Here is a 25812-nt window from a genome sequence, read left to right as displayed (position 1 = left end):
CTCTTGCGTGGGCAGCACTGAGCACTGCACAATGGAAGAGCATGATTTGGAAGTCTGGCTTAAGCAGAACTGGCCGCCTCGCTCTATCTCCCTACCTCTTGTGTCTATACTCAGGGTTGGAAAGGCTACTCTTGAAATGTAATAATTTACAGATTACTAGTTACCCTGTTAAAAATATAATAAGTAATGTAACTGTATTACATTAGTAAATGTAACTATTTTAATTACTTCATCAAAGTAATGTAACATTACATTTGATTACTTTCGATTACTTTTTGATTGGCAGATAAGAGGTGGTGCAAATTGAAACAAAAGAATCATTAAAAAAAACATTGCTCAAGCATTTTAGTGCATACTACCAAATGCCTGTCTACAGGGCAAAAAGATGCAAAGCAACAGAATAAGTGTTATATTCTACTAGTAAGTTTCAAAGTTTTTTTTATCAAAAAGAATATATTCAGATGTAACCCCTTTGTAATCACCAATGATTAGTAACTGTAATTTAATGACAGTTAGTTTTCTCACTAACTGTAACAGATTACAATTACATTTATTTTGTAATTTAATTACAAACTCGAACTCAGATCCATGTACGGTTAGGATGCTGCCACTCACGCCACAACTCCCCTGGTCTGTTCTGTTCTGTTAACTGCTCTCTGGGTATGAATGGCAATTGAGAAAACTGGGCCACATTTGTAACCGATCACAACGCAACAGGAGTGAAAGACACGTACCCCACCATGGTGAGGCTTATGTGGAAGACGCTTAGCATGGGGTCACAGACAGTAGCTGTCTAAAACAGGTCTCAGCCGGATCAGAGCCCAATCCTCTCCAGGGGGTCCAAACGACTGTAGGAGTTGTGACCCCTTTTCAATGAATGTTAGTAATTGTGTTGTTGCTTACCCTGGGTGTCATCCGGTATTCATTGAGCGTATAAAATGTTCTAGACTCATTTCTCTACCCACCCACTGACAGCACATATCAAACAGACGCTTCTTGGGTGTACATGTCACAATCTATCAAGATTGGCTATTTGGAGAATCCCCTGTGATAGCAAGAGGAATGTTTGTAATATGCATAAAATAAGCACAAGAAAATAACTATACAGAAATATCGGCAAATAAATGTTGTTTAAGTTTAACGTAAGTCACTAAGGACAAATTCCTATTTACAAGGATAGCTTGAAAATGGGTAGGTGTAAAAGTGCATGTAATGCCAGTGCATCATCAATAATACAAAGTTTTTCTTGTTACAGGAAATTCCTTCGTGCTGCACTTCCTGGTCCTGCATGGTGGTACCAGACACGTGCACAGATAGACCCCAGGTGGTGCTCGAGCACCTGCCCTTTTGGCCTTTTGGCCTATGACTTGAAGAGTGCCCTTTTGCAAGGATTTTTTTTTTTAATCATTTGTAATTTTATATTGTAGTTTATAAACGATTTACTAAGGCATCTAATTTCAATTACATGTGTGTAACTATGCCCGACAACTTTTGGTTCTTATTGTGGTTTACCTCATGAGCTCGTGCATCTCTCCCTTCGACTTTCCTTGCCATAGCAACCGCACCGAAGTTAACGCACGCACATCGAGCGCCCTGTGGAGCAGCATCTACGTCTCCCGGAATTGCCGTCATTTGTGACAGTCAGGTAAGGACACTGTGCCATAGGCCTTGGCATTGTTTGTCATCGTTGTGAAATTAAACCACTATTATAACATCTCGATGCAGCCTGCAATGGACCAAGTAACCTAACTTAGACAATAGCTCACTAGTAAGCTGTTTCAACAAATGAGATAGATTGGCGAAAAATACCCTTGTCAAAGAAAAAGAAGTGAACACCTCTAGTTCCTGTGCCAGCATGGCCCTGGGTGGTAATATAAACTATATCTAATTTAGGCCTAAGGCGATCAGGGGCCGTCACGCCACTACCATCAAACCTTGTCAGGCTAATGGTGCAGCATGTCATATAACTAATATTTAGGAAACGACAGTGAGTTGAGGGAGAGAGTAGAGAGAGAGAATATGTGTGCAATGCTGTGCATGAATGTCTGGAGGTTCAAGACATGCATAGTGTGTGTGGGTGTTGTGCAGTATGTTCATATTTGACAGTTGCTGTAAAATCAGTTTACACAACCTTGCAGTTCTCATAAATACATCTCATAAAGATATCTATGAATTAATGAATTATTCCATGCGCTCAGGGTTGTATTAGAAGTTTGTCTTTTCATGAGTGATTGAGTGAGTGTGTGTGGTGTGTGTGTGTGTGTGTGTGTGTGCAGGGCAAGGCTCTTTGTGTTTACTTGCGAGCACACAAGAGGGCCACTGTGCATTAATCTCTCTCTCTCTCCTCTCTCCACAATCCTGGCTGTGCACGCAATGCTCTGTGTTGCTTCTAGTGTACTGTATATGCTCTCGCTGGAGTAGCTGCACACCAGCACTGCTAGCGTGGCATGCTAACCCCCTAAACACCACCCAACCTCTCCTCTCCTCTCCTCTCCTCTCCTCTCCTCTCGTGCTTCAGGACAGCTCAGCTTTAAATATTGAGTTAATTGCTCTTTTCTGCGCCAGCAGTCTGCCATCACAAAAAGCAGAGACAATGGAAATGTAGATGTGCCACTCGTAGTAATAATAAGATCGGCACATTACTGATGCCATTTTCGACTGAGTGCTTGCAGAAATGAGATGCTCTTGCACACACTTGACACGAGTCACAGTAAGGCAGTGGCTTTTACAAGCCTTTGTAAAGTGGTCTGATACAGAATCTATCATAATGGGGATGGATCAAAACCCTGGCCTTAGAAACATCTACCCCCAAACTATTATTATATGTCTGTTGGTAACACCCTGCAGTGAAAATGAACAGCCTCCAATTTACCAGTGTGTGTGTAAATGAGTGAGTGAGTATTTCTGCTGCATCCACCTGAGGCTATCAACGCCATAAATCATTCTGTCCAGGTGTTACTTAGTACTGTGGGTTACAATGGTTCAAATCCTACCTCATGAACGTCTTCTGTTGTGTTGTTTTGGACCCAACAATTCAAATGTACTTATCCCTCTCACCTAATGACTATAGTCCCCTAGAATCTCTTTATCAATGTATTGACCAAATTAACAGCTGGTTGTCTCAAACTTTCTTTCAGCTGAATAAGGACAAAATTGAAATTATTAAGAGATTTAAGATTTGTTCTTGAAACAAAGGGTCTTAAAGTGGAGGACCTTGGTGTCTTAATTGATTGTAATCTCAGTTTTAACAATCATGTCAAAACAATAACTATGTCAGCTTTTTACCATCTCAAAAACATAGCCAAACTTAGAGGCCTTATGTCAAAACATGACTTAGAAAAACTCATTCATGCTTTTATGTCCAGCAGGGTTGACTACTGCAATGGTCTTTATGTCCAGCGGGGTTGACTACTGCAATGGTCTTTATGTCCAGCGGGGTTGACTACTGCAATGGTCTTTATGTCCAGCGGGGTTGACTACTGCAATGGTCTTTATGTCCAGCGGGGTTGACTACTGCAATGGTCTTTATGTCCAGCGGGGTTGACTACTGCAATGGTCTTTTTGCAGGCCTTCCTATGAAGACAAAATGCAGCTTCTAGAGTTGTTGCGAAAACCAAAATAATTGACCATATTACTCCAATACTCTACACTGGCTTCCAGTAAGTCACATAATTTACTTTAAAGCAGTGCTGCTTGTTTATAAGTCACCAAATGGGACAGGACCAAATTAAATCTCAGATATGTTTCAGCGGGATGCACCTGCTAGATCTCTCAGATTACTGTAGAAAAATATGTTGGTAATACCTACTGACAGAACTAAACATGGTGAAGCTGCTTTTAGCTGTTATGCTGCTCAGTTCTGGAACCAACTTCCTGATGACATCAAATGTGCTCCAACTGTAGCCAGTTTCAAATCAAGACTTAACACCCAACTGTTATCAGATGCTTTTTGTTAGCTGATGGAGAGCACTCTACTTTTTATCAATTTACTTTTTTTTATTAATTTATCTTTTTTATGTCCTTTTTATTATTATTTTGCCATAAAGGACTTTTACTGTTTTAATCTCTCATTTTTCGATGTTGTTTTATCGGCTCATTTGTGAAGCACTTGGAATTACCAATGTGTATGAATTGGGCTATATAAATAAACTTGCCTTGCCATGCCGATGATACCAAATTCTACCTGTCCTTCACCTAGAGAGGGTACCACAGTCTCCGCCTAAATCTCAGCATGCTCCTCACATCTGTGCCTGGATGGTTCTTGCCTCTTTTGCCCGCCAGTCATTCAACATTGAGCAAACCGTACAGACTGCCATGACCCAAGTCAAGAGTTAAAGTATAGGGCTCACATGTTATGCTGGTGAAGACTCCTGCTCTCATCTCATGGATTACCTGTCAACTTGTTTGAAACTAAGTGCATGTACGTGAGTTCATGCCATCACCTGGTATTTATTCTTCATGGGCGTTTTGGTAAAAAAAAGTTAGTCTCTTACAACTAAAGGATATAGTGGAATAACATGGATAATGGTACAAATATGTCAAACACAATCTCCATCTACGTTTCTGAAAAAGGAGGAAGCGCTTAACATGACTATATACCATCATCGCAATGAATTTGAAGATGATTCCACTACTAGTTGACTGTAAATGATGCTTCAAAAATGGAAAATTGTTGCTCATTGTTGCTTCAAATGTGACTGAATGTGAGTGTAGATGTACTGGTATATGAAGGCGAGGGCCAGAATATCAGGGCAGAAGAGATTTTTAATAGACACTGGGACAGAAGCCATGAGTGGGAATCGCGCACACAAATGCACGCACAAGCGCACACACACACATACATACACACACAATTTTGGTTTATCTTTACACATGAGATCAGAAGAGTGAGAAACTGATTGCAGAGTTTAATAAGGCAAGGAAAATAAAAGTAAAATGAACATTTTTAGGGCACACATTTAGTGTTTTCAGTCCATAGGTCAAGTAATCATTCATAATCCTTTGACAAACAGTTAAAGGCAGCCTCTTGAACATGGGGCTTTACCTTACAATACCACAGACTGCTTCTGTGGAAATATCTCTTTATTTCTCTTCTCAAAGTGCATATGAAAGGAACCGTGGTGTTCCTTAATCCTGTAACACCCTGGAACGGGTCCCCTGGCCAGGGTTCTCCAGAGCTACTTCAGCAGTTTAGGCACAGTCATGGAGGTCATGGACGTCATGGTCATAGTTGGCACGGTGATGTCCTTGAAGATGGGCTGGGTGACCATGCTGCCGGAGGGCCTAGTCTGGTTGAAGGTCTCGATCACCTTCTGCTTGGTATCCCGACTGGCATCCCCACGCACCACCAGCAAGGCCACTATGTGATCCTCCCTGAGGAAGGAGAGAGATGGGGTTGGACACACCGTCAGAGAGATAATGACAATGATAGACTGAAAGGCTATCCTATGCAAGAATAACTGCAGCGAATAACATTTTTGTTCTATTTTTGCATTTAATCGTTTAGGTAAATGTAATCGCTGTGCATAGCCATTGTTTCCAGGACTGTTTTCTCCGCCATAATAATATAATAAGCAGTTAATCGTTAATTTGGCCACCTAACGTTATCCTACAACTGGACCCCATTGGGATGAAGAGCTAACCCCTGGCTAAGCTGCCTATCTAGCAAACTACCTGTGAGGAAACAATTAATTGAAATGAATAGATTGACCGCCAGGCTGAGGTAATGCTTGTGCAACTCCCTTCACCAACACATCGGACTGACTGGTGCCGTTTCTGTCGGGCTTAGTTTGTGCCACGGAGTTTGTGCGTGGCTCATCATGAAGGCCTTTCAGTATTAAGCCTTTGAACTTTTGAAGTTCTCCTCCATGGCTGCCTGTCTCAGCTGTGAAACTGTCAACCTAAACAGAGGGGCGGGCATACTGCGCCAGAGGTGTTACACCGTACACACCTCTGTTATTCGATGAGCAATGGAAAATACCATACTAAACCTGGGGTAGAAACAACAACCTTCAAAGTTTGCTCTGCTCGATGGCTGTCTGCAACTGCTGCTGAGGGGGGACTTAATGACTGGAGCTCTAACAAAGCATTTCAAACAGCGGGTCAATAGAGATATTCAGTATGATGTTTTTGGATTATTGAAGCATGTAAAGGTATTCTAAGTCGGTTTCAAAGATAAAATTAATTGAAAATGAGCATTAGGGGTCCTCTTTAACGTAAGATCTCTCTGTAATGTTTTATTTAGAATTATTTAATTTCCTCTAATTTGGAATTTTAGTTTTTAATTCATTTTTGGTTAATTTGCTCTTATCGTAGTTTAGTGGGGGTTTTTCTGGTTGTGAATTGTATTTGTAATTTTGTTGCAGTGAAGAAACCTTGGGTGTCTTGAAAGACACTTTTAAGTTAAATGTATTATTATTATTGCGAGCATATAGTGAGATACCAGCAACAAATCAATTGACTTGGAGGCAGTGCATGTGTTTATATGGATGGATGGAGAGACAGACATATGAGAGACATCTAGAGAGACGGGTTGTCTAAGAGTGAGTCTAAACTGAGGGATATGGACCGTGTGTGTGTGTGTGTGTATACACATGTGTAGTAAACATTGCTGACCTGATATCGGGATATTTGGAGACCAGTGTGGACACCTCCAGCGACAACATGGTCGTGTCGCTCAACTTAAACACCTCTGCTATGGCTGCGATGGCATCACACAGCCGGTCTGCCTCCACGCTCTGCAGCACACACACATTAAAATCAAACATCTACACATTAACTACAGGAATACACATACACATAGAACTTAAAATCCAACTTAAAATGGTTCACAGTTTATGGTCTGGTCCCAGTGTAACCCATGCTTCAAAAGGCTATGTGTTCATGTAGTTGAAAGGCAAAACTATGAAAAGGTCAGGTGTGTGTGTGACCCTCCATTAAATATCAATACAAAAATATCTATACTATGTAAGAAGTAACAATATGTCATACTACTTCCATAGGTTACTTGTATACGTGTATGTGTGTATGGGGAGGGAAGGGGCGGGGGGGTTAGTCACTTACACTGGAGAGTTTCCTGAAGAGGAACTTGAACTGTTCGGACTCCTTGATCATGCGGTCGGCTCCTTCCTTGCGCTCCTCTGGGTTCTTGAAGGTGATGCGCTTCTGCATGACCGCCTTCATGTACTCTACTACCACACGCCGGTGGGCCTCGTTTGTCATCTCCTGAGACACCAGCATGGACACACACACGGCGTAAGAACACAAATACACACATGCGCGCACACACGGACATGCACATGTAATTTAAATTAAGCACTTAAACACATATACACACACACCCATGTATATACTCACAGCACGCGACCCACCCCCCAAACACACACACACACTAGAAAGCCTGCTAACTGCTGAAATACTTTTAGCTCTTCTTGAAGGTCAAAGCCAACAGGTCATTACAGTACCATTTCAAAATGGCCGATATTAACAATAGTGTCATTATATAACACAAGAAAGTATCAGTGTATGTAAAATATTCAAACCACTCCAAATTAGCCTATAGCCGAATTATAACAGTAATGCAGAACTCTCAGATTGTCCTGGACTTTTGTGCCCACCTGATTGTAAGGCTTCTTGATTTTGGAAAAGTCATTGAAGTAGTCCTCCACCGTCACACAGATGGTGTCAACCGCATGGGAGCCAGTCAGCCATTTCCTAGTCAGCAGCTCGTTCAGGTGATGCTGTTAAAAACAGAAAAACATTTCAGGTATTGGTCATTGTGGGTTTACAATTATTTCTGTAACAGTTTGGTAATTTACTTGAAGCAATACAATACTCAAATGCCACGACCCATATTAATCTCCCTTCATAATTTTAAGGGTTGGTTAAAGCAACAGTCTGAAAAACTATGTAGTTCTGTAGTCTGGGACAGACCACACTGCGAAAATGTAACAAAAGCTTCCACAGCAGGATATCGCCAACTGTATTGCCAAGAGAGCCCAATTAGCATGCTAACAAGCTTTTAACAGTGCCAACCGTGCTGCTGTTGATGTTTGCAATGTTTTTGCATGCCTTTTCGCTTGTTAGGTTTTGACCAAAACTCCTTACTGCTGCCCTGAAAGCAGAGCTAGTGTTCATTCCCACCTCTAGGTCAAGGAAGACCTCATCCAGCAGGAACTGGCAGCCCTCTCTGGCCACGTCATTCAGGGTCCTCTCGATGGCATCGTCATACAGGCTGGGCTCAATCGACTGGGAGTACTTCCTCTTCAGACTGTTAATAGACTCCCTGAGAACAGAGAGAGACTTTAATATTACATTCAATCAATTAGCAGAAGCTTGTATCCCAAACAACTGACAGAGCAAGAAAGGTATAAGTCTGAAAACCATGTGCATTCTTATATTTCTGTCTTCTAAATATATACTCATATATCTTCAATGCATGCATGCTCCTTTTTAGAACCTTGCAGCCCTATCGGGTGAGGTACAGCAAGACCTGGATCCTACTGCTCAGTATTGTAACTGTAATCGTCATTGAAATGAGAAATGACTAAATGGATACGGTGCCGAATACAACATGGGCCAAGATAGTAAATATACTTCATTGCTGACACTCACTTGAACGTCTGGCAGTTGTTGATGATGGCGATCATGTACTGGACGTAGCACTGCGGAAGCTGGCGATCTTTTAAGTGCTCCTCTTTGTAGTTGATCGCCTCTTCTTTGTACCTGTGAAATTAAAAGTATTTGATATTTGAAAGTATTACTTAGTTACTTAATATAGAAGTATTTATGTTTAACATTATTATTCAGTATTTTAAATATATTAGCATTTGTATTTATGGTTATGGCTAAGGTATTTAGGTCCAAAGCGACTTTACACACATAAAACATTACACACAACAAAGGTAATAATTCTACATTCAAATTTTAATTTAAAACCACAAATTATTATTTGAATTATTATTATTATTAATAATAATAATACTCCATATAGTATTAAGAGGTTATTAAAAAAATGTATTGTATAGAAGTACTTATATATAGATATCTATATAGAAGTACTTATATCTCTGTCATAAATAAAACATTATGAAAAGCTATTATCTAGTACTGTGCATCTGTAATGACAGCTGCTTTCCAGAGTAATGTCTTCAAATCAAAACCATCACTGACAAGTTTGAAGTTTAATGGGTGTTTTGAAAAGTGAAAAGATGCCAACAATCTGAGGCTTGAGGGTGAAATGGCATTCTCTTTGGTAGAGATTGGTGAGTCATTTATTTAAAAATAAAAACACTTTTTTTTTATCGTCATGTTCATACAACCCAGTAGGTGAAGCTCTATTTGTACATTTTGATCAATTATTATTACTACGGTATAGTGGCACAAATATTGCTCACGTATTGACAATAATGTAAAAGAGCAGACACCGAAATGGGCTGCATGTCCCACCTGTGTAGAAAAGAACTCATCTGTTTCAGACACTGTTCCAGAACCTTCTCTTTGAATGAGTCATTGACCTGTGCAGCCACCTGCAGATTCTGCTCAAACATCTGAGCAGAGGGAAGAGGAGAGGGAAAAACTTAACTTAAAGATTACATTCAAGACTTAAAAGAACAAAATGCCAAATCACCACCCTGTCGAAACTTAAAAGAACAAATTATAGTTTATCGGTGTGTAGTTTGATTGTTGTTGGTCAATTGCAAGTTGCTTTGGATAAAATAATTTGTCAAATAACTTAACTAGTACTTAACTCGCACTAGTACTTAACTCGCACTTACATTCCTGCACTTCTTTTTATTTCTTATGTAAAGTAGTATTTATTTTTAGGTCTCTATTGCTCGTAGCTTGATTGATGCTTTGGATTAAAGCGTCTGCTAAATGTAAATGTAAATGTAAATTAATAAATGTACAGTATACACTATGTTTATGTTTTATACCAACACTATGAAAGTTAATATTTCATCAACCTGTCATTGTGCTTGAATGAAAACAGTGACAGCCATCCCACCTGGAAGACAATGGCAGGGAGGGTGGTCTGGTAGTAGCCATCCTGGTCAGCCTCTGGCTCAGACTCCTTCAGCCAGTCCTTCTTATCTGTCTCCAGGGCCTTACGCAGCCAGCCAGTGATGTTAGACTGAGGATGAGGAGGAGGAGGGGAGGAGGGCAGGCATTAATCAGAGCATCATCTGAATGAATGAGGGTTAATGATGCCTGGTGATACTATTTTATATAGTATAATATTGTATTATCATCCAACATTATACTATTTATGATGACAAAAATCTATTATACAGCTAAATATACAATACAGTTACAATATGGTTGTGTTTGAGGTATGACAATGAAACCAAATAATTTTGGACTGAAAACATTTTTAAATTCTCTATAAAAAGTCCTCAAGCAAAACGAGTGGCTTGTAGTCTGTACTCCCAGTTAAGGTCTGGTGCTTACACTACCTACAGAATAACTACATTATACTATATACTATCTACACAATCTATATTATATTAGTATTATGCTACATCTGTCTACAACAGTGAAACAACAGTGACTTAAGCGTAATTTATGGTCATCTGTTTATGGACACACAGAGAGCCCTCTCCGTCATGGCAAACCCTCTCCGCGCACCTCTATGTGGCCTGACGTGCACCTCCCAAATTTTGTAATTCTCTGTCTGTCTGTCTGTCTGTCTGTCTGTCTGTCTGTCTGTCTGTCTGTCTGTCTGTCTGTCTGACAGAGACAGACAGACACTCACTGCAGAAAAAATAAGGCAGGCAGGAGCAAAAACGTCAGCTGTGTGAATACACACACGCAACCGAGATGCAGCAGTAGCACAACGCAGGCAGTATCAAACGGGCCTTATTCTGAAGCGTGACTGGTGTGCACTCACAGTGAAAGTCTGGATGTATTTGCTGAGGAGTTCGTCCACCACGTCCTGGGAGAGCAGAGGCCCCAGCTGGGTCACGTCACACTCAGCCTTGAGCTCAGGGTGGCCCATCATGTCCACACTGAAAACACACCACACACCCAATTTTGCACTGCTAGCGTGGCATGCTAACCCCCTAAACAACACCCAACCTCTCCTCTCCTTACTCCTCTCGTGCTTCAGGACAGCCCAGCTTTAAATATTGAGTTCAAAGCTTATCACTGTGCTTGGAAAATCTGTTACCATGAAAGAGGAGACAGTGGATGCACATTACTGCTCCACCGTGAAACAGTGAAAATCAACCACATGGGGAACCTGTTACACTTAGGCAAGGAGCAAAGACAGAGAAGGTTCAGTGCTGAAAGAAGTGCTGGACAAATACACTTAAACCTTAGTCTTAATATAGTATAACTTGTGGTTACTAGGATCACTAAGGAGTTACTAAGGAGTGACTGGTGTATCTACTATCTTACAGTGCAAAAAACTCCAACCCCCTTCAGCACTCTAGTCTCACCTGGTGTAGGTGTTTAGGACCCAGGTGAGGAGCGAGACAATCTCGTTGGCTTCCAGGTCTCCAGCAGCCAACTCGCATACGTTAGCGGCCACTGCGTCATGGTAGTTGTTGAAGAAGGTGCTGAAGGTGTTGTAGTGCGGGGGGAAGCACTGCACCATCAGGTTGCTCACCACCATCAGGTCGTCCAGCACATACTTGCGCGTCAGCTCCAGCTGTCGCACCAGCCACATCTTGTCCGAGTCTCGCGTCTCCGACTGTGTGCCCTCGATGCGCCTGCTAACCGTCTCCTTTAGCTCCTACAATGGACAAACAGAGAGACGGAGAGCGAGGCGGGGGGGGGGGACAGATTAATTGTAACATCAGTCAAGCAAATAGCCACTGACGCTACAATGCACTGACTAAACATGATGAGGGTCTGGGTGGATAGCTGGAGAGCTATCCCAGCCCCAAACATATTGTGTGATGTATATATATTGCGTGACACTCAATACATAGATATTAGCACAACTCATTTATACCCACATTACACGATGCAAAACAATAAGTTATGCAGTCATTGCTACTGCAGTATTTCCAAGAAAACAGTTTGACTGAAGATCACATACTCAGAAAGACAGACACTGTAATACAGAATACTGTGGAAGAAAGCTTCCACAGCATGAGCCTCCTATCTCTTCCAGCTCTGACCTGGAACATGCGCTCCTTCCACCTCTTGGGCCTTCCGGGCGGGATGAAGGTGGTCTGCTTCTGGCGGTCCAGCATGCGGTTGTCGATGATATTCTCACGCTCAATGATGCGCACCACCGACACCAGCATGGTGGGGTCGCGGCGCACCGTCCCCATGGCGCGCTGCAGCACCATCCACAGCTGCTTGGCCAGCTCGTCGGACAGCGACTGCACCTGGCCGAAGTAGCGGCGGATCAGGTCCATGTCATGGGTGTTGCGGCTGTCCATGCGGTACTGCTCATACATCAGGTCGTCACGGGAGCGTTCCAGGTCCATCAGCCTGCGGTGAGCCTGGAGAAGCTCACTCTGCTCGATCAGATCCTGGGTTTCCTGCACAATCTCAGGAACTGCAGGGATGGGGTGGGAGTGGGACATATGCATAAATATCAATATGGCAATAAGGCCATCCCCTCTGCCAAACATGATCCAGTGCTTTTATGTACTATTTGTATGGTACTGTGAAGCACTTTGCATTGCTCTATGACACCAAAGTGCTGTACCACTCAGTTTAGCATTGATTTGCCTTTCTTGATGAGGGATAGAATTCTCACTTTTTTTCTGAGGAATTGATTTGCGTGTGTGTTGGTGAAAAGGGGTAAACATGAATTAAGAATATGACAGCAAGGACATCTTGTTGTTTATTTCATAGGCTTGTGGGGCCAGAAGTGATTGTCATTATAGGATAGATAAGTTATCTATTCAATTCATATCAATTTATATTATTATAAATATTATACATTTTAAATATTATATTATTATAATGTATCTAGATGTCTCCAGTTACCTAACGTAATATAGTACAGCTTCACAATACAACTTACAAGGTCAAACAAAATGCTGAAATCCTACTAACCTGAGAAAATATTCTTCAGGTTCTCTACAGCAGAGGCAAGTTGGCTGTGTTGGACCACTGCGTCCTTGACGTCCTTTAGGTTCTCTATGGTATTTATGCTCTGCCTCCAGTCCTTACTGACGTCTCCTAGGGAGTTCTGGATGTCCTTCACGTCACACAGGGCACTGTGAAGCTGCAAGAGTCCAGTACGGACGCCATCCAACTGGGACTGAATTGCAGCCTGAGAGAGTAGAGGGGTAGACTATTATACGAAACGTCGTAACGGAACCTAATGACAACCATACCACGGTATTAGCGTAACCCCATTGAAAATGACTTCGGTTTCTGTTCGGAGAATGCTCAACTACACACAAATGAGTTACCTTTAGACGAGCCTCTACAGACGCTTTCTTGCGTGCCTCTCTGCGTCGGTACTGCTCGACTTTGTCCAGCTGATCTGACCGCTGGAGCATCCCTGCAACTCTCTGCACGGCCATAGCCACGGCTTCCCGGCTAGTCTCTTCCATGGCTAGGAGGTGCTCTGGTGTGGCAACAACAGATTCCTAAGCCTGTCGGAAGAAGTGAATTGAGCAAACGCCAGTGAAAGTGTGGACTGACAATTAAGTGTTTTGTCGAAGTAGTGCTTTTGTCAAAGCTTGAGCATGTCTATTGACCTATAAACGTAAGCTTCCCAAGTTAGCTAGATACTAACGTTAACCTTACCCTGTATCGCTATTTCACCAGATGTCACGACTCAAAGTTTGGTCTCTAACCCCTCTATTGGTAGCAAACAACTGTGATCAGACTAGCGGCATGTCAACAGGAGAACAGCGGTTCTGCCAACAAACTCTAATGGTTAAACGATCATAGCCAGTGTGAACCTTCTTTGCTAAGGGTCTAACGTTACGGCTGAACGCCTGCAACTAGCTAGATAGTTAGCTAGATTTCCAGACAGCTAACGTTAAGTAGCATAACAAGCTAACCGCAGAGTTACATCCCACAAGACCCCTTTTGTTGAGAACTGAAATGTGAACATTTAAAATGTCTGTGGCAAATTGCTAATAGACAAACAAACAGTTTAACATGTCTGCTAAACCACTTGTGATATACACTGCCCATCTACTCTGTGCCAACAGTACCAATCTAGTTTAGCTAGGACAGTATAGCTAAGTTGGATATATTGGCTAGCGAATGCATATAGATACAGGCCGTGACAGGATTGTTACACGAAACCGATGGCAAACCAGTAAATGTCAAAGTCAAAGTAGCTTTATTGTAAAGTCGTAGTAGTATGCTCACCAACGCAGGGTGTGTCCTTCTATCCACAAAACGCAGTTAAGGTCATTGGTTAAAATGATTTCATATCTCATACAGCTTCACAGTTTGGCAATTACTGCTAACGTTTCTTGTTCCTGGATCGTGCTGCACCGCCTTCACAGCAGCTGACAACACTGCTGACAAGGTTTTGACTCGACGTCAGAGGTGCGCAGAGTTTGCGCAGCATGGAATTAGAACCCAGCTTCTTAGTTTATTTCTACATTGCGCACTTTAATTTCATACTTAATGTAGGAATGTTTTTAAGAATCAGTATCAGAGTTGTATCGAGTGAATTCAAAGGAACAAAGGCTTGTCAGAGCACGAGCATTTATTAATGAACACGTTTGAAAATAGTATATTGGACACATAATGGCTGCTCAGCAGCATAACAGAATATAAAATAGATGTTTTTAATGGTTGAATCCTTTCAGTGTTGAAAAAAAGATGAAACAGTTTAGGCTATCTCTTGCTTTAGTTAAATACACATGATACCACTACACATGAAAACATCAATAATAAATACACAGAACCACAGAAATATGCATACAAAATACAATAAATCCTACTATTTCAAAGTGAAAATAAACTTGGGAATCGAAAACAAATCTGCACTGGCATTTAACACAACATTTAATTGAATGATACTAAAAGCAGGCTTTGACAAATGTAGTGTAGACAAGTGTAGCATATAGTCCACGTGAAATCTGACTATATAGCATTATTTAATTAATTTTGATGAAGAAATGTTAAGTCATGTAAATTATATAAAACGAATTATATTTTTTATACAGGAAGTATGAATTAGAATTTGACAACAGGATTGTTAAGTCATGTTGTCTCCTGCTTAACAATTTACACGTAACACCATGTTGAGGTCTGCTCTGTATTAGCCATCAGGAACTTTACATCAATGATACTAATTACGTCATAAAACCACTAAAAGAATTGTAAATTATTAAAAATGAATTGAAAAATTATTGTTAAAAAAGTTATATCCTCTATTTTTTAAAGTAGATTTTACTATTACATCAAACATGAAATCCATTTTTTAGTCACGTTTTATTTCATTTTTTTATATTTAACACACACCATTTCACATTTACAAAAAACAAAATACATGATTTTAATGTTCTTCATAGACCATTGTAGGAAATGGCAGTAAAGTGAAAGGTCAAATCAAATAATGAAGCACACAGCTTTTTCTTAAGATGTGAATTACTCCAATGAATTACTCTTAAAATGTCTGAGATTGGTTCAGATTAACATACTTTGCCCTATAAATCTCTTAGCCTACAGTGTTGTGATACATCACAATAATACAGATATTTAAACTGGAACACTTTGGAGATACGCTGAAAAAGAGGGATTTACTCTGTCTTTCACAATTTCATACAGCCTTTGAGGTAAAGTTTAAAAGGTACATTTAACCACACAAAATACACTAGAAATCTAAAAATATGTAAATGCTAAAACATGTAAAAAGTGCCTCTTTATAAAAATCTTCTCACTCAAAAACTGAGAGAAAATCTAATTTCACTCTTAATTGAGGTAATCCTGAGAGTTTGCATTTTTTGAAAAAACAACAAAAAATGACTGCAAATAAAAGAAAAGACTGCAAAAAAAGAGAGGTTGTTGGCCTCAGCTGAAGTTACTGCAGGTATATGTAGGGATTTGACTTGTGTACAATAGTATTCATTGTGCAGTTTGCCATGATGTTCCTCTGCGCCTGTATCTGGCTCAGGTCATGGTTGCCCTCTGACCAGGGTGGGGAGTCCATTGGCTCACGCTTGATGGCATGCACCAGGCCGCGACCTCTGAACTCGTAGAGCTTATAGTCCTGCTGCATGTAAGCTTTGTGCTCCGCCATGCCATTGGGATACATGTGCCCATCCACGCAGTTGGCACCCTGACTGCTGCTAAGCGGGTCCAAGGCGTCTTTGTTCAGGACGCACTTCAGGGGCTTGCCACTGCCACTGCTGCTGCTGGCGTATAGATACTTGTGATGCCTGTTGAGGGGTGGGCTGATGCCAGCCTTGCCGCGCTGGCACGGGGTGTAGTGCTCGTAGAAGCTGGACTCGTTTTTCACCTGTGGGCCCTCTGGGTATGTGACTCCGACTCCGTAGCGCCGCTCGCTGGTGGGCCAGATGCTGCTGTGGTGTGGAGCGCCAAACGTGTGGCAGCCGTTCTCTGAGTCCGAGTCCTGCTCCGTCTTGATGGCCATCTCTGGGACCAGCATGCCATTGTAACACTCGTCGTGCGCCATGTACCTGCCCTCCACCTTGCCCCCATCTACACAGTAGCCCTCCATGCTGGGCGCCTGAAGGTTATCATACAGCTTGCTGTGGGACACCTCCCCCCTGTGACCACCACCGTGGGAGAAGCTCGGGGACAGGCAGAAGGCTCCGGACCTGCCCGCGTGGCCACACTTGCTGAGCTTCCCAGGGAGGTAGCCGGTGCCGGGGCCGACGCGCAGCCCCGCACCAGAGCACACGTCCCAGGGAGGGTCCACGTGCTGGGCCTTTGAGCCTCCCAGCGAGGAAAGGCAGAAGTTGAGCGGCTCCTCCTGCGACGAGAGGTAGCCATCGCTCTTGTACTTGAGGGACTCTTTGGAGAGCGCCCGCCACGGGCTGTGGCTGGAAGAGCTGCTGGGCCAGTTGAGCAGCAGCAGGTCGTTGCTCTCTCCTCTGGACACACGGTGCCTCTTCTCACTGCCCAGTACATCACAATACAAAAGGACTGATGAGTTGAAAACTACAACCATAGTAGAGGGTGACTTTGTAAGAGGGGGGATACTGCATTCAAATTTATATCACAATATTTCAGGATGCTTTTGGAAGTGAATATTTATTTGAATGAAAAGCCTTTATCAGGATGTCCACAATTCACACTTTTCCCTCATTGGCTTAATTACTCCTTCCTCTAGGGGGTTCGGGCCTTAGGCTCTGTAAAGTGGCTTTAGACAATGTCAGTTGTTAATGGCGCTATACTAATAAATTCAATTCAATTCAATTCAATTGAATTTAATAAACAAAGCAGCCACTTAATACAACATACCCACCAGCTCCCACACCTCCCCAAGGCCTTTATAATAAACATATTTCTGCTAGTCTGAGCAGCTGTCTGAGTTTACCCACCAGTTTCCTTTGTGCTTGTTCTTCACCATCATGCTCTTCATCTTGAGCTCGGTGATGGAGGGCAGCAGCAGGGGCACTGCCACACAGAAGAGGGCCAACTGCGGGGGCAGGAGGGCCCCAGACTCCGTCTTCCTCTTCTGGCCCTGCAGGAACTTCAGACTGCCCTGGAACTGCAAACTCTGGGGAGGAGAGAGAGATGGGGCAGAAGGAAATAAATAAATGGTAAAGAGTGCTGTCTTATACTTCCATACAGTGGATGTCTAATGGTCACAGAGTTTCTATGCAAGATATGGTACAGCCAGAGGACAACCTAAGGCTACCGCTACTAGGACCAAAAGACTTCAGTATGTTTTTCATAGTGGCAATACAACTCATTCTAATTCCAAATCTATTATGATGTAATACGTTCACACCATTAAAAAGATTCTAAACAAAAACAACTACAATACAACAAAATACAGAAAACATCAAATGCATCAAAACATCAAATGCCTTCAGAAATGGCAGTGCATCTTTATATAAATGGTTTGTATTACAGTGTATTCACATAAATATTAATAACACTATATAAGTAATACATTATTAATTTAAATAAATAATAGTAAAACATCATTAATAAGTAATACATAAATTAGTATTTATTCAAACTACTTCTTCTTTTAACCCTATTTAGAATGTTTATTTTACACACTGATTAATCAAACATTAAGTGTAAAAAAAAAAAAAAGATTAAGTGTATAGTAGCTAAGGACAGTGTAGAAAGTGTGTGTGTGTGCACATGTGTGTCTTCACTGACCAGGAACCCTGAGGTGCTGTCCAGCAGGCAGCGTAGCCTGGAGATGAAGCAGCGTGTGAAGAACGGGATGAGGTCAGGAAGAACACCGTCTGGTTCCTGGGCATTGTACAGGCTGCCCACCACAAAGTCCTCTCCTGCAAAAGACAACAACGTCACATAAAACATTGCCGCTATGCGTGACCCACACAAGCCACCGTACACCACAGGTGCAAATACATACACTTTCATTCCAGCCCACAAAAGCAGAAAAGCTCACGTTCACACGCAATCTCAGTAACCGAGGTCCCTCTTGCTCTCACACATGCACTTTAATTGACGCACATAATCAGGCACATTTACTTGGCAATAACAGACAAACAATCTGGGACAATCAACAGGCATTGACACAGTTCTGACATAATTGCTCTAAAAGCACTCACATTAAATCAAAACCAACTGTGTCAAAACAATAGTCTCTGTTAAAACTCTTGTCCTTAAGTTACTTTTGTACCCAACCCCTCACACTCACTCACTCTCACACACTCTCTCACACACACACACACACACACACACACACACACACACACACACACACACACACACACACACACACACACACACACACACACACACACACACACACACACACACTCGCTCTCTCTCTCTCACTCTCTCTCTTTCTTTCTCTCTCTCTCATACACACACACAAACGCACACACACCCTCTCTTGAACATGTGCACACACACAAACAAACAATCACTCAACAGAGCCATCTACAGGCTGTGGCCCTGTGTTAACCTGGCCTGGTCCCCCTGGCCGCTGTGAGGGCCTCTGTGGATGGTAATTATATACACACCAGTTCCTGAGGCTGCGTGGTGCTCCTGCTGTGCAGGGTTCATGGCCCAGTGGAGCTGTCTTCTGAACTCCTGCCGCTCGTCCACATGGATATAATCAAAGACGTTCTGGTGCATCACGTCCGTCTGTGTGGGGACAGACACACACACACGCACCCACACAAACACACACACAGAGACACAAAAAAGGCCTTGAACTGGTGCACTCACTTAACCCCCTCACCATAGGTCCTCTTTGTGTTGGGTAACTGCAGTGACCCCTCCACTTAACCCCCTGCACGGTCGGCTGAACCGCACACAATGCTCAGACACGCTGGAGGTATCTGGGCCGACACCACAAGTGTTGGACTGCGGGAGACCTGCTGGGCTTTCTGGCGCTTCTGTTCGGATGGATCCCCTTCGCTCCCCATGCATCTTTGCCTGCCTGAGAGTGGGGTGGGGGCTAAGGGGTTCATGTTCGTGCGGCTGCCTCAACTGAGCTCACCCCAAATCCTCGCAGGAAAGCGGAGATCACTGTTTAGTATGGCCATCAACACATCGAAAACATTCTCTCTGAAAACAAGGCAAGGAATAAACTGGCAATTTCCTACAGACACACGCCATTTTAAAGTGGAAACACCTTTTTATCAGGGCACTTCTAATGCCTAATCTAACTGCTGCTTATTTGTGAATACACTGCTACTTGTGATGCTTGGTCACTACATGCACTAGGCACAGAGCATTGATAACAAGTCAGTCCAGCTGCAGTAAATGCTCACAGACAAAATTCCTGATTTTCATAGCAGACAAAAGTTTAATGGTTCTATCAAAAGAACCATCCCCTCCATGCTTGCCCGCTCTCAGTGGAGTGGACATGCGAGGAAGCGTGAGAGGTTCTCTCTGGCTGTTTAATCAGTGAGGTTTATGATAAGTGCCCTCTTGGGGCCCAGGGGGCTCTTTGGGCCTCCCCCTCTCCCCTTCTCCCCTCTCTCTCCCTGCCTGCTTGCTTTGCCAGTGTGTGCTGCTGGGCCGCCAGTGTGCCGGCTGGCTTGTTTGCGAGTCGAGTTCGCGTGACACCAGGGCTGCTCGCATGAGGACAGACGCTGATGGAAAAAAAAAAACTCCCAACGCCTGCCCACACTCGTAATTCCCCCCCTTCCTCCTCCTCCTCCCCCTCCTCCTCCTCCTCCACCTCTTCAGCTTCAGTTATACCCTCTCTTCATAAAACGACAAACTCCCTCTAAAATATTCAACCTTCCCATAATATCTGCGTCCAAGGCACGCAACACAATGCTTCGCTTCGCCTCGCGGAGACGCTTGCATTCGCATGCTTACAACACGCATGCTTACAACACGCACCAATAGTATCCCTGTTCCCCCTCAGAGGGGGGAAGATCTGATGACTTGTTTGTCAGATTCTCTAATGCACACTAAAGAGACGCAGCACAGAAAGGTCTGTTCGTGAGTTGTAAACTAAGTAAGGGGTGAACAATCGTACCCTTTTTTTTTAACGTAATGGTGGGAAAGTATTCAAACATATTTTTTTTCTGTCATCAACCACAACTGTCGTGAGACCTACTCCCACAAGATTTAATACTGTTTGGATCCTGTTTATAGATGATTGTACACCTCCTTTTCTAAGATTTTTACCCAGTTAATACCCAGTCAATTATGTTTGTGCAATTTCCACTGAGTGAGGAACGTTCATTTACATTGTACATTATTTCATTAGTTACATTACTTCATTAGATAGAATAGAAATAAATGATCATAATTATATATATATATGCGTGTGTGTGTGTGTGTGTGTGTAATTATAATAACACATAACAATGGTTTTCACAAATGGGTTAACAAATTACACTGAAATGTCATGAGGTGAATAGTGAATAGTCAACCATTACTATTTAAAAACAATAGAAGACTGTAGCCTACCTGATGGAAACCCAAGTAGTCAACAATAGATGACGAGGCGTAGAATATCATGCCATCAGAGCTCACAACCAAAGCAAATCCAGTGAGGGACTGAGGAAAAACAAGAAAACAAATACCAAAACATAAATAATACAATCAAAAAAAGAAAAAGAAACAAGTATTATAGTTCATGTACTGTATGTCACAACAGTCATGTCCATGCCTTTTTGCATGCATTCTTTGCACATTTCTGAATATGAACAATACGTGGATTTGTGCGTGCTCTTCACTGTATGAACGAATCCAAGAGATGACACACAAAACGTTGGAACTGGACCAAGCAGCAGTCATTTGAGAAAGCACAGAGAACACACTTTACTCCTGACAGGGCTTGAGGTTCAGAGCCATACCACCTCAGTTTCATCAGCTCTGGTCTCCTTCTCTGGGTGTGTGCAGGTTGCCTATGGTGTGTGTGTTTTGCATATATTGCGTATCGTTTGTGTGTGTGTATGTGTGTGTGTGTGTGTGTATGTTACTGTCTATCATTTTTGTGTGTATGTTTTGCGTGTTGTTACCCGCGTGTGTGTGTGTGTTTTGTGCACTTGATTAGGTAGTGAGTGTGTTTTTTTATTTACATTCGCGTGACTCTGGCGTGCTCCTTGCCAGGCTGTCACCCTGGGGTCAGCTGGGGCCCCCGCTCGCTCTCTCCGCTGTGACACTGACCTAACAGTGTCACGATCAGCGAGCCTCACCCTGCCCCACTGCTCCGCCCCGATCCGCTCCGTTGTCACGCCAACAAGGGCGGGGGGTGGAGGAGAGAGTGTGAGCCGACGATCAAGCCGTTTATGTGGCAAGCACAGGGAGGAAAGGAATGGAGGAAAAGAGGGAAAAAAACAACAAACAAAAACAACAAAAAGGAGACGGATGGTGGGAAAGCTGGAGGAAGCGAACGAGGGAAGAGGAGAGAGATTAGAGGAGAGGAATGCAAGGAAAGGAGGGGCGGCGGAGGGCCACACCACGCCCCGCCCTGTACACCTTTTAATGGAGAGGACCATTTGTTTCCCCCATTAAATGTTTATTGTCCTCACGAGCCTGCGCTTTACTGGGTTTCGCTGGGCTCATCCCTCTCGCATGATGTGATGTGAGCGCTTGACAGGCGGGCGGTGTGAACCGGTGGGAGTGACCGCTGACAGCTCCGGAGGGAGGTGACTCAGTGTCCTCCATCACTGAGCGGCAACACCGTGAAAACACATGTGAAATGTTCTTGTGTGTGTTTGTGATGACCTTGCTTGGGCTCTTTGGTTCATTCTCAGTTTCTTTTGTATCTCACGGCTTTCCAGAAGCATACTTGTAAAAAAAAAAACACAGACACACACACAAACACCCTCACACATATGAGCATGCACACAAATCCTTGCAAACACGCACTCACAAACACAGACACATACACGCACAAGCACCCTCACACAAATACACACACACACACACGCGAAATCTGACCCCTCCATTGCTCTCTCACCTCCATAAGGAGGTCACTCTCCACCACGCTGCTCTCTGCTGGAAAGGCCTCCTTCCTGGGGTTGGCCATGGCACTGCTGGCCTCACTGCTGTGCTTGTTGCAGGGCTTTTCTTGAATGGCTACAAAAGAAAGAGAAATAGAGAGAGGGAGAGAGAGAAAAGGAGGGAGAGACAAAGAGGAAAACAAGGGAGAGAAAGATGAAAGATGGAGAGAGACAGCGATCAGATGAGTACATCTGGAGTATGGTTGCTATGCATTTCATGTGAAATGACAGTGGCTGTATAACATAACAAGGACAGTCAGATGAAACCATGAATTTAGAAGCTCACTGTTTAACCCTGCAGTTATTTCCGATTTAGTACATCTTGCACTTTCGACATCACAATCCATCTCTCATCTCTGTCATGGCACATACATCTCGTGTGCCCGAACCGCCACACCAAACCACGGCACGGTATGGCACGGCACGGCACACACACGCAGCCAGTCACTTGCATTGGTCCACACGCTGTCACACACACAGGGTAATCCATGGGCGTGAGTGTGCTGCACGGCACCCAAATGAGATCAGGCACAGCAGACCCACCAAAACAAAGGGCTCTATCGGGCCAGTCACGAACCCCTCAGCAGCACAGCACAGCTAAGGCGGGGCTCGGCCCACATCAAGCATCCCACGGCCGGGGATTCACATACACACACACACAAACACACACACACACACAAACACACACACACACACACACACACACACACACACCCTTTCATCCCAACACAGACACACAGACATCAACATACATATAAGTACATATACAAACACACACACACACTCGTTTGCACGCTCCTGCCCTTCCACCCCAACACAGACACACACACACACACATACAAAAACAAACACTACCCAACAAACACACAGAAAACTCCCCCTCCCCTCCACCTTTGCAGACACTAGACAGCATTGAGAAACCTTTAAGGCTTCTGCTATTTTTCCCACAGACTAGTCTGCGTGCGAAACCCCAAAACACCACACACTACACAAAGCCAGAGCAGACAGCTTTCGTGCCGACCGCGAGGCTTTTATTTCTCATTCGCCGTTCCACAGATATTTGGTTTCTGATGAGTTTCTCAGAAACGTTCCTCTGAACCGCTAAAGTTGGCTGAGACTGAGACAGGATGGGAGTGAGTGGAGTTGTGCAAGGGAAGGGCAAAAGGACAGAAAGCCATCTTTCCAGGATGCCACAGACTCCACACCACTTTAAAAACAAATTATTTTAAACGCCTTTTTTCCTCATACTTCAATGATGTATTCAAATCTGAAGGGCCGGAGTTGCACATGAAACTGTGTGTAATTCATTGGAGATACACAACCTCTGCCTCAGGGCTATTGAGTTTTTTATAAGGCACATACTTATCTCTTTTTAAAAAGACATTACCTTGAGTTTGTTTTGCGGTTCTTTGTTGTCAAAGATCTACGGCAGACACCAGTGTTTACCCTACTCACCCCAGGACACAAAGAGATCCACTTGATCCATGTACTGTGAACAGACTCAGCACGCTCCGTGGTGCCATCTGCTGGCCAGAGAGAGGAAGAGCCACCACCCCGTGATGGCACTCCTGAACTCTCGCCCCCACTCCCCCCCCACAGCCCTTGCGTGTTCACAGCAGAGATATATTCACAACTAACTCAAGGGGGGGGGGCATGGCCCCCAGCCATCTCATTAGCCTATCTCCGCCCCCTACCCCCTTGTGCTTAACCAGGAAATACGAGAGAGAGAGAGAAAGAAAGAGAGAGAGAGAGATAGAGAGAGAGAGAGAGAGAGAGAGAGAGAGAGAGAGAGAGAGAGAAAGAGAACATGTTGGCTGACTGACTGAGCCTCCACGGTCACGCAAGCCAACCGTCTGTCAATCTTCCTTGTTCCTGACAGTAACGGGGCGGAGTGTATGTGTGTGGGAGGGGGGAAGGGGGGTTGAGCTGGAGGGCTTGCGTGCAGGATGGCAGGCAACATTAGCCAATGAAGGAATCATAATAACAACAGCTGTGAAATATTGATGACTACGAGATAATGCAGACTGAATGAACACAAACCCCTATGACAAGCTTCTGCATCAACATTTCCTTCAACAAATCCTTCCAGAGCACAAATTTCCAGTGCTCATCCAGCACTTCCAGTGTGTGATATACACTTCAACCAATATTGCATCAAGACACACACACAGCCCGCACACACCCACACAATGTCTTAACAAAACTGAAGAGTCTTGTTTTGGGAAGCCTTTTGCATACCAAAAAATATATAAACCTGTAGAATAACAAATGGGCAATTGGCTATGAAGTTCAGAATTGTCTCGAAGATGATGACAGAAACAATGCAATAAAGTATAAAAAAAAAAACTATTATAAAAACCCAATGAAATGTATCCGTAGCCATGACTTCTTTGAGTTGTTCCATTCTGACTGTCACTGTCACTGTGCCACCATAGGTTGTGTAGCTCTCTCTCAATCAATGCTTCATACTTAAACAAAGAATTACGAATCAGGAGTTAGAACTAGAAGCACACACACACACATACAGCCACACACACACACACACACACATATATATAAATATACAGTATATGTGTGTGTGTGTGTGTGTGTGTGTGTGGGGGGGGGTGTATATATGTGTGTATATATGAATATGTAACAGTAATGTGCTTCAGGCATGATATGAAAAAAAGACAGTAATTATGATCAAGCTTTTGAAAATCGTGCTACAAACTGCACTCTCGGTCACGCATGATGATCCAAGCCCGATTGGAGGGAGTTAAAAAAAACAAAAAAAACATCAGGAAACAAATCTGTTGCTAAGGATTACTCACCACCAAGTGAGTTTCATCGGAAAATGTAGTACCTTGCACTTCAGTTTCTCTGTCTCTGTCTCTTTTGTCTAAGAAAACATGAAAGTGATGTAAAACTTGTGCTTCAGAAATGGGAAGCGATATTAATAATCCAGTCCCCTACTTTCTGGAAAAACCCTGGGATTGCATCGCCTTGTCCAGGCTATTATAGATCGAGAAGAAAAGCCTGTAGCGCCCGTGGAGCATTTAAAGTGGGCGATGCTGTTCAGGCATTAGCTCAGACATGGGTCTGTGGGCGATTTTTGTACACGCGCCAGAGAAGCACATTATCTTTGTGTTTTTGCTCCAAAGTGGGCACGTATCTTGGATGAGATTGGTACAGTTTGGGAATGTACTGTCTGACAAGATCTCATTTTAAGCTAATGGAAATCTCCAGCAAGAACCAGCAGAACCACCAGGCAGTAGAGTTCCTCTTTAGGAACGGTCTG

The 25812-nt window shown here is 43.3% G+C and overlaps 2 protein-coding genes across 2 annotated transcripts in view; both read right to left on the bottom strand.

Moving 5' to 3' along the window:
- Positions 1-4746: 4746 nt before the first annotated feature.
- exoc3 (exocyst complex component 3) lies at positions 4747-14469 on the bottom strand. Its single transcript, XM_012835349.3, has 14 exons — positions 14296-14469; positions 13380-13565; positions 13018-13237; positions 12126-12511; positions 11439-11734; positions 10889-11006; positions 10007-10132; positions 9448-9548; positions 8614-8724; positions 8143-8284; positions 7617-7739; positions 7063-7224; positions 6616-6737; positions 4747-5373 (listed from the first exon to the last, which is right to left on the bottom strand). Exons 2-14 carry the CDS (start codon positions 13521-13523, stop codon positions 5178-5180), a joined length of 2247 nt encoding a protein of 748 aa, XP_012690803.1. The 5' UTR covers positions 13524-13565; positions 14296-14469; the 3' UTR covers positions 4747-5177.
- A 1492-nt stretch (positions 14470-15961) lies between these two features.
- The window catches only part of ahrrb (aryl-hydrocarbon receptor repressor b), a 26463-nt gene continuing 16612 nt past the window's right edge, over positions 15962-25812 (bottom strand). The window contains exons 3-8 of the mRNA XM_031559965.1: positions 22490-22608; positions 20992-21081; positions 19080-19203; positions 18244-18377; positions 17448-17626; positions 15962-17021 (exon numbers count right to left, since the gene is read on the bottom strand). Of these exons, the coding sequence (XP_031415825.1) occupies positions 15962-17021; positions 17448-17626; positions 18244-18377; positions 19080-19203; positions 20992-21081; positions 22490-22608 (1706 nt within the window). The remainder of the gene's footprint in view (positions 17022-17447; positions 17627-18243; positions 18378-19079; positions 19204-20991; positions 21082-22489; positions 22609-25812) is intronic.

Source organism: Clupea harengus, chromosome 22 (genome assembly GCF_900700415.2).
Source record: "Clupea harengus chromosome 22, Ch_v2.0.2, whole genome shotgun sequence".
Classification (NCBI taxonomy): Eukaryota; Metazoa; Chordata; class Actinopteri; order Clupeiformes; family Clupeidae; genus Clupea; species Clupea harengus.
This window is presented reverse-complemented; position numbering and strand designations above follow the sequence as displayed.

What these genes read in the sequence shown, in the direction of transcription:
- exoc3 (XM_012835349.3), bottom strand. Translation starts at nt 13,523, where the DNA reads ATGGAAGAGACTAGCCGGGAAGCCGTGGCTATGGCCGTGCAGAGAGTT. An exon ending in CTGTAGAGGCTCGTCTAAAG is followed by an intron (nt 13,238 to 13,379) that starts GTAACTCATTTG and finishes CTACTCTCTCAG; the next exon opens with GCTGCAATTCAGTCCCAGTT. An exon ending in ATGAGTTCTTTTCTACACAG is followed by an intron (nt 8,725 to 9,447) that starts GTGGGACATGCA and finishes TTAATTTCACAG; the next exon opens with GTACAAAGAAGAGGCGATCA.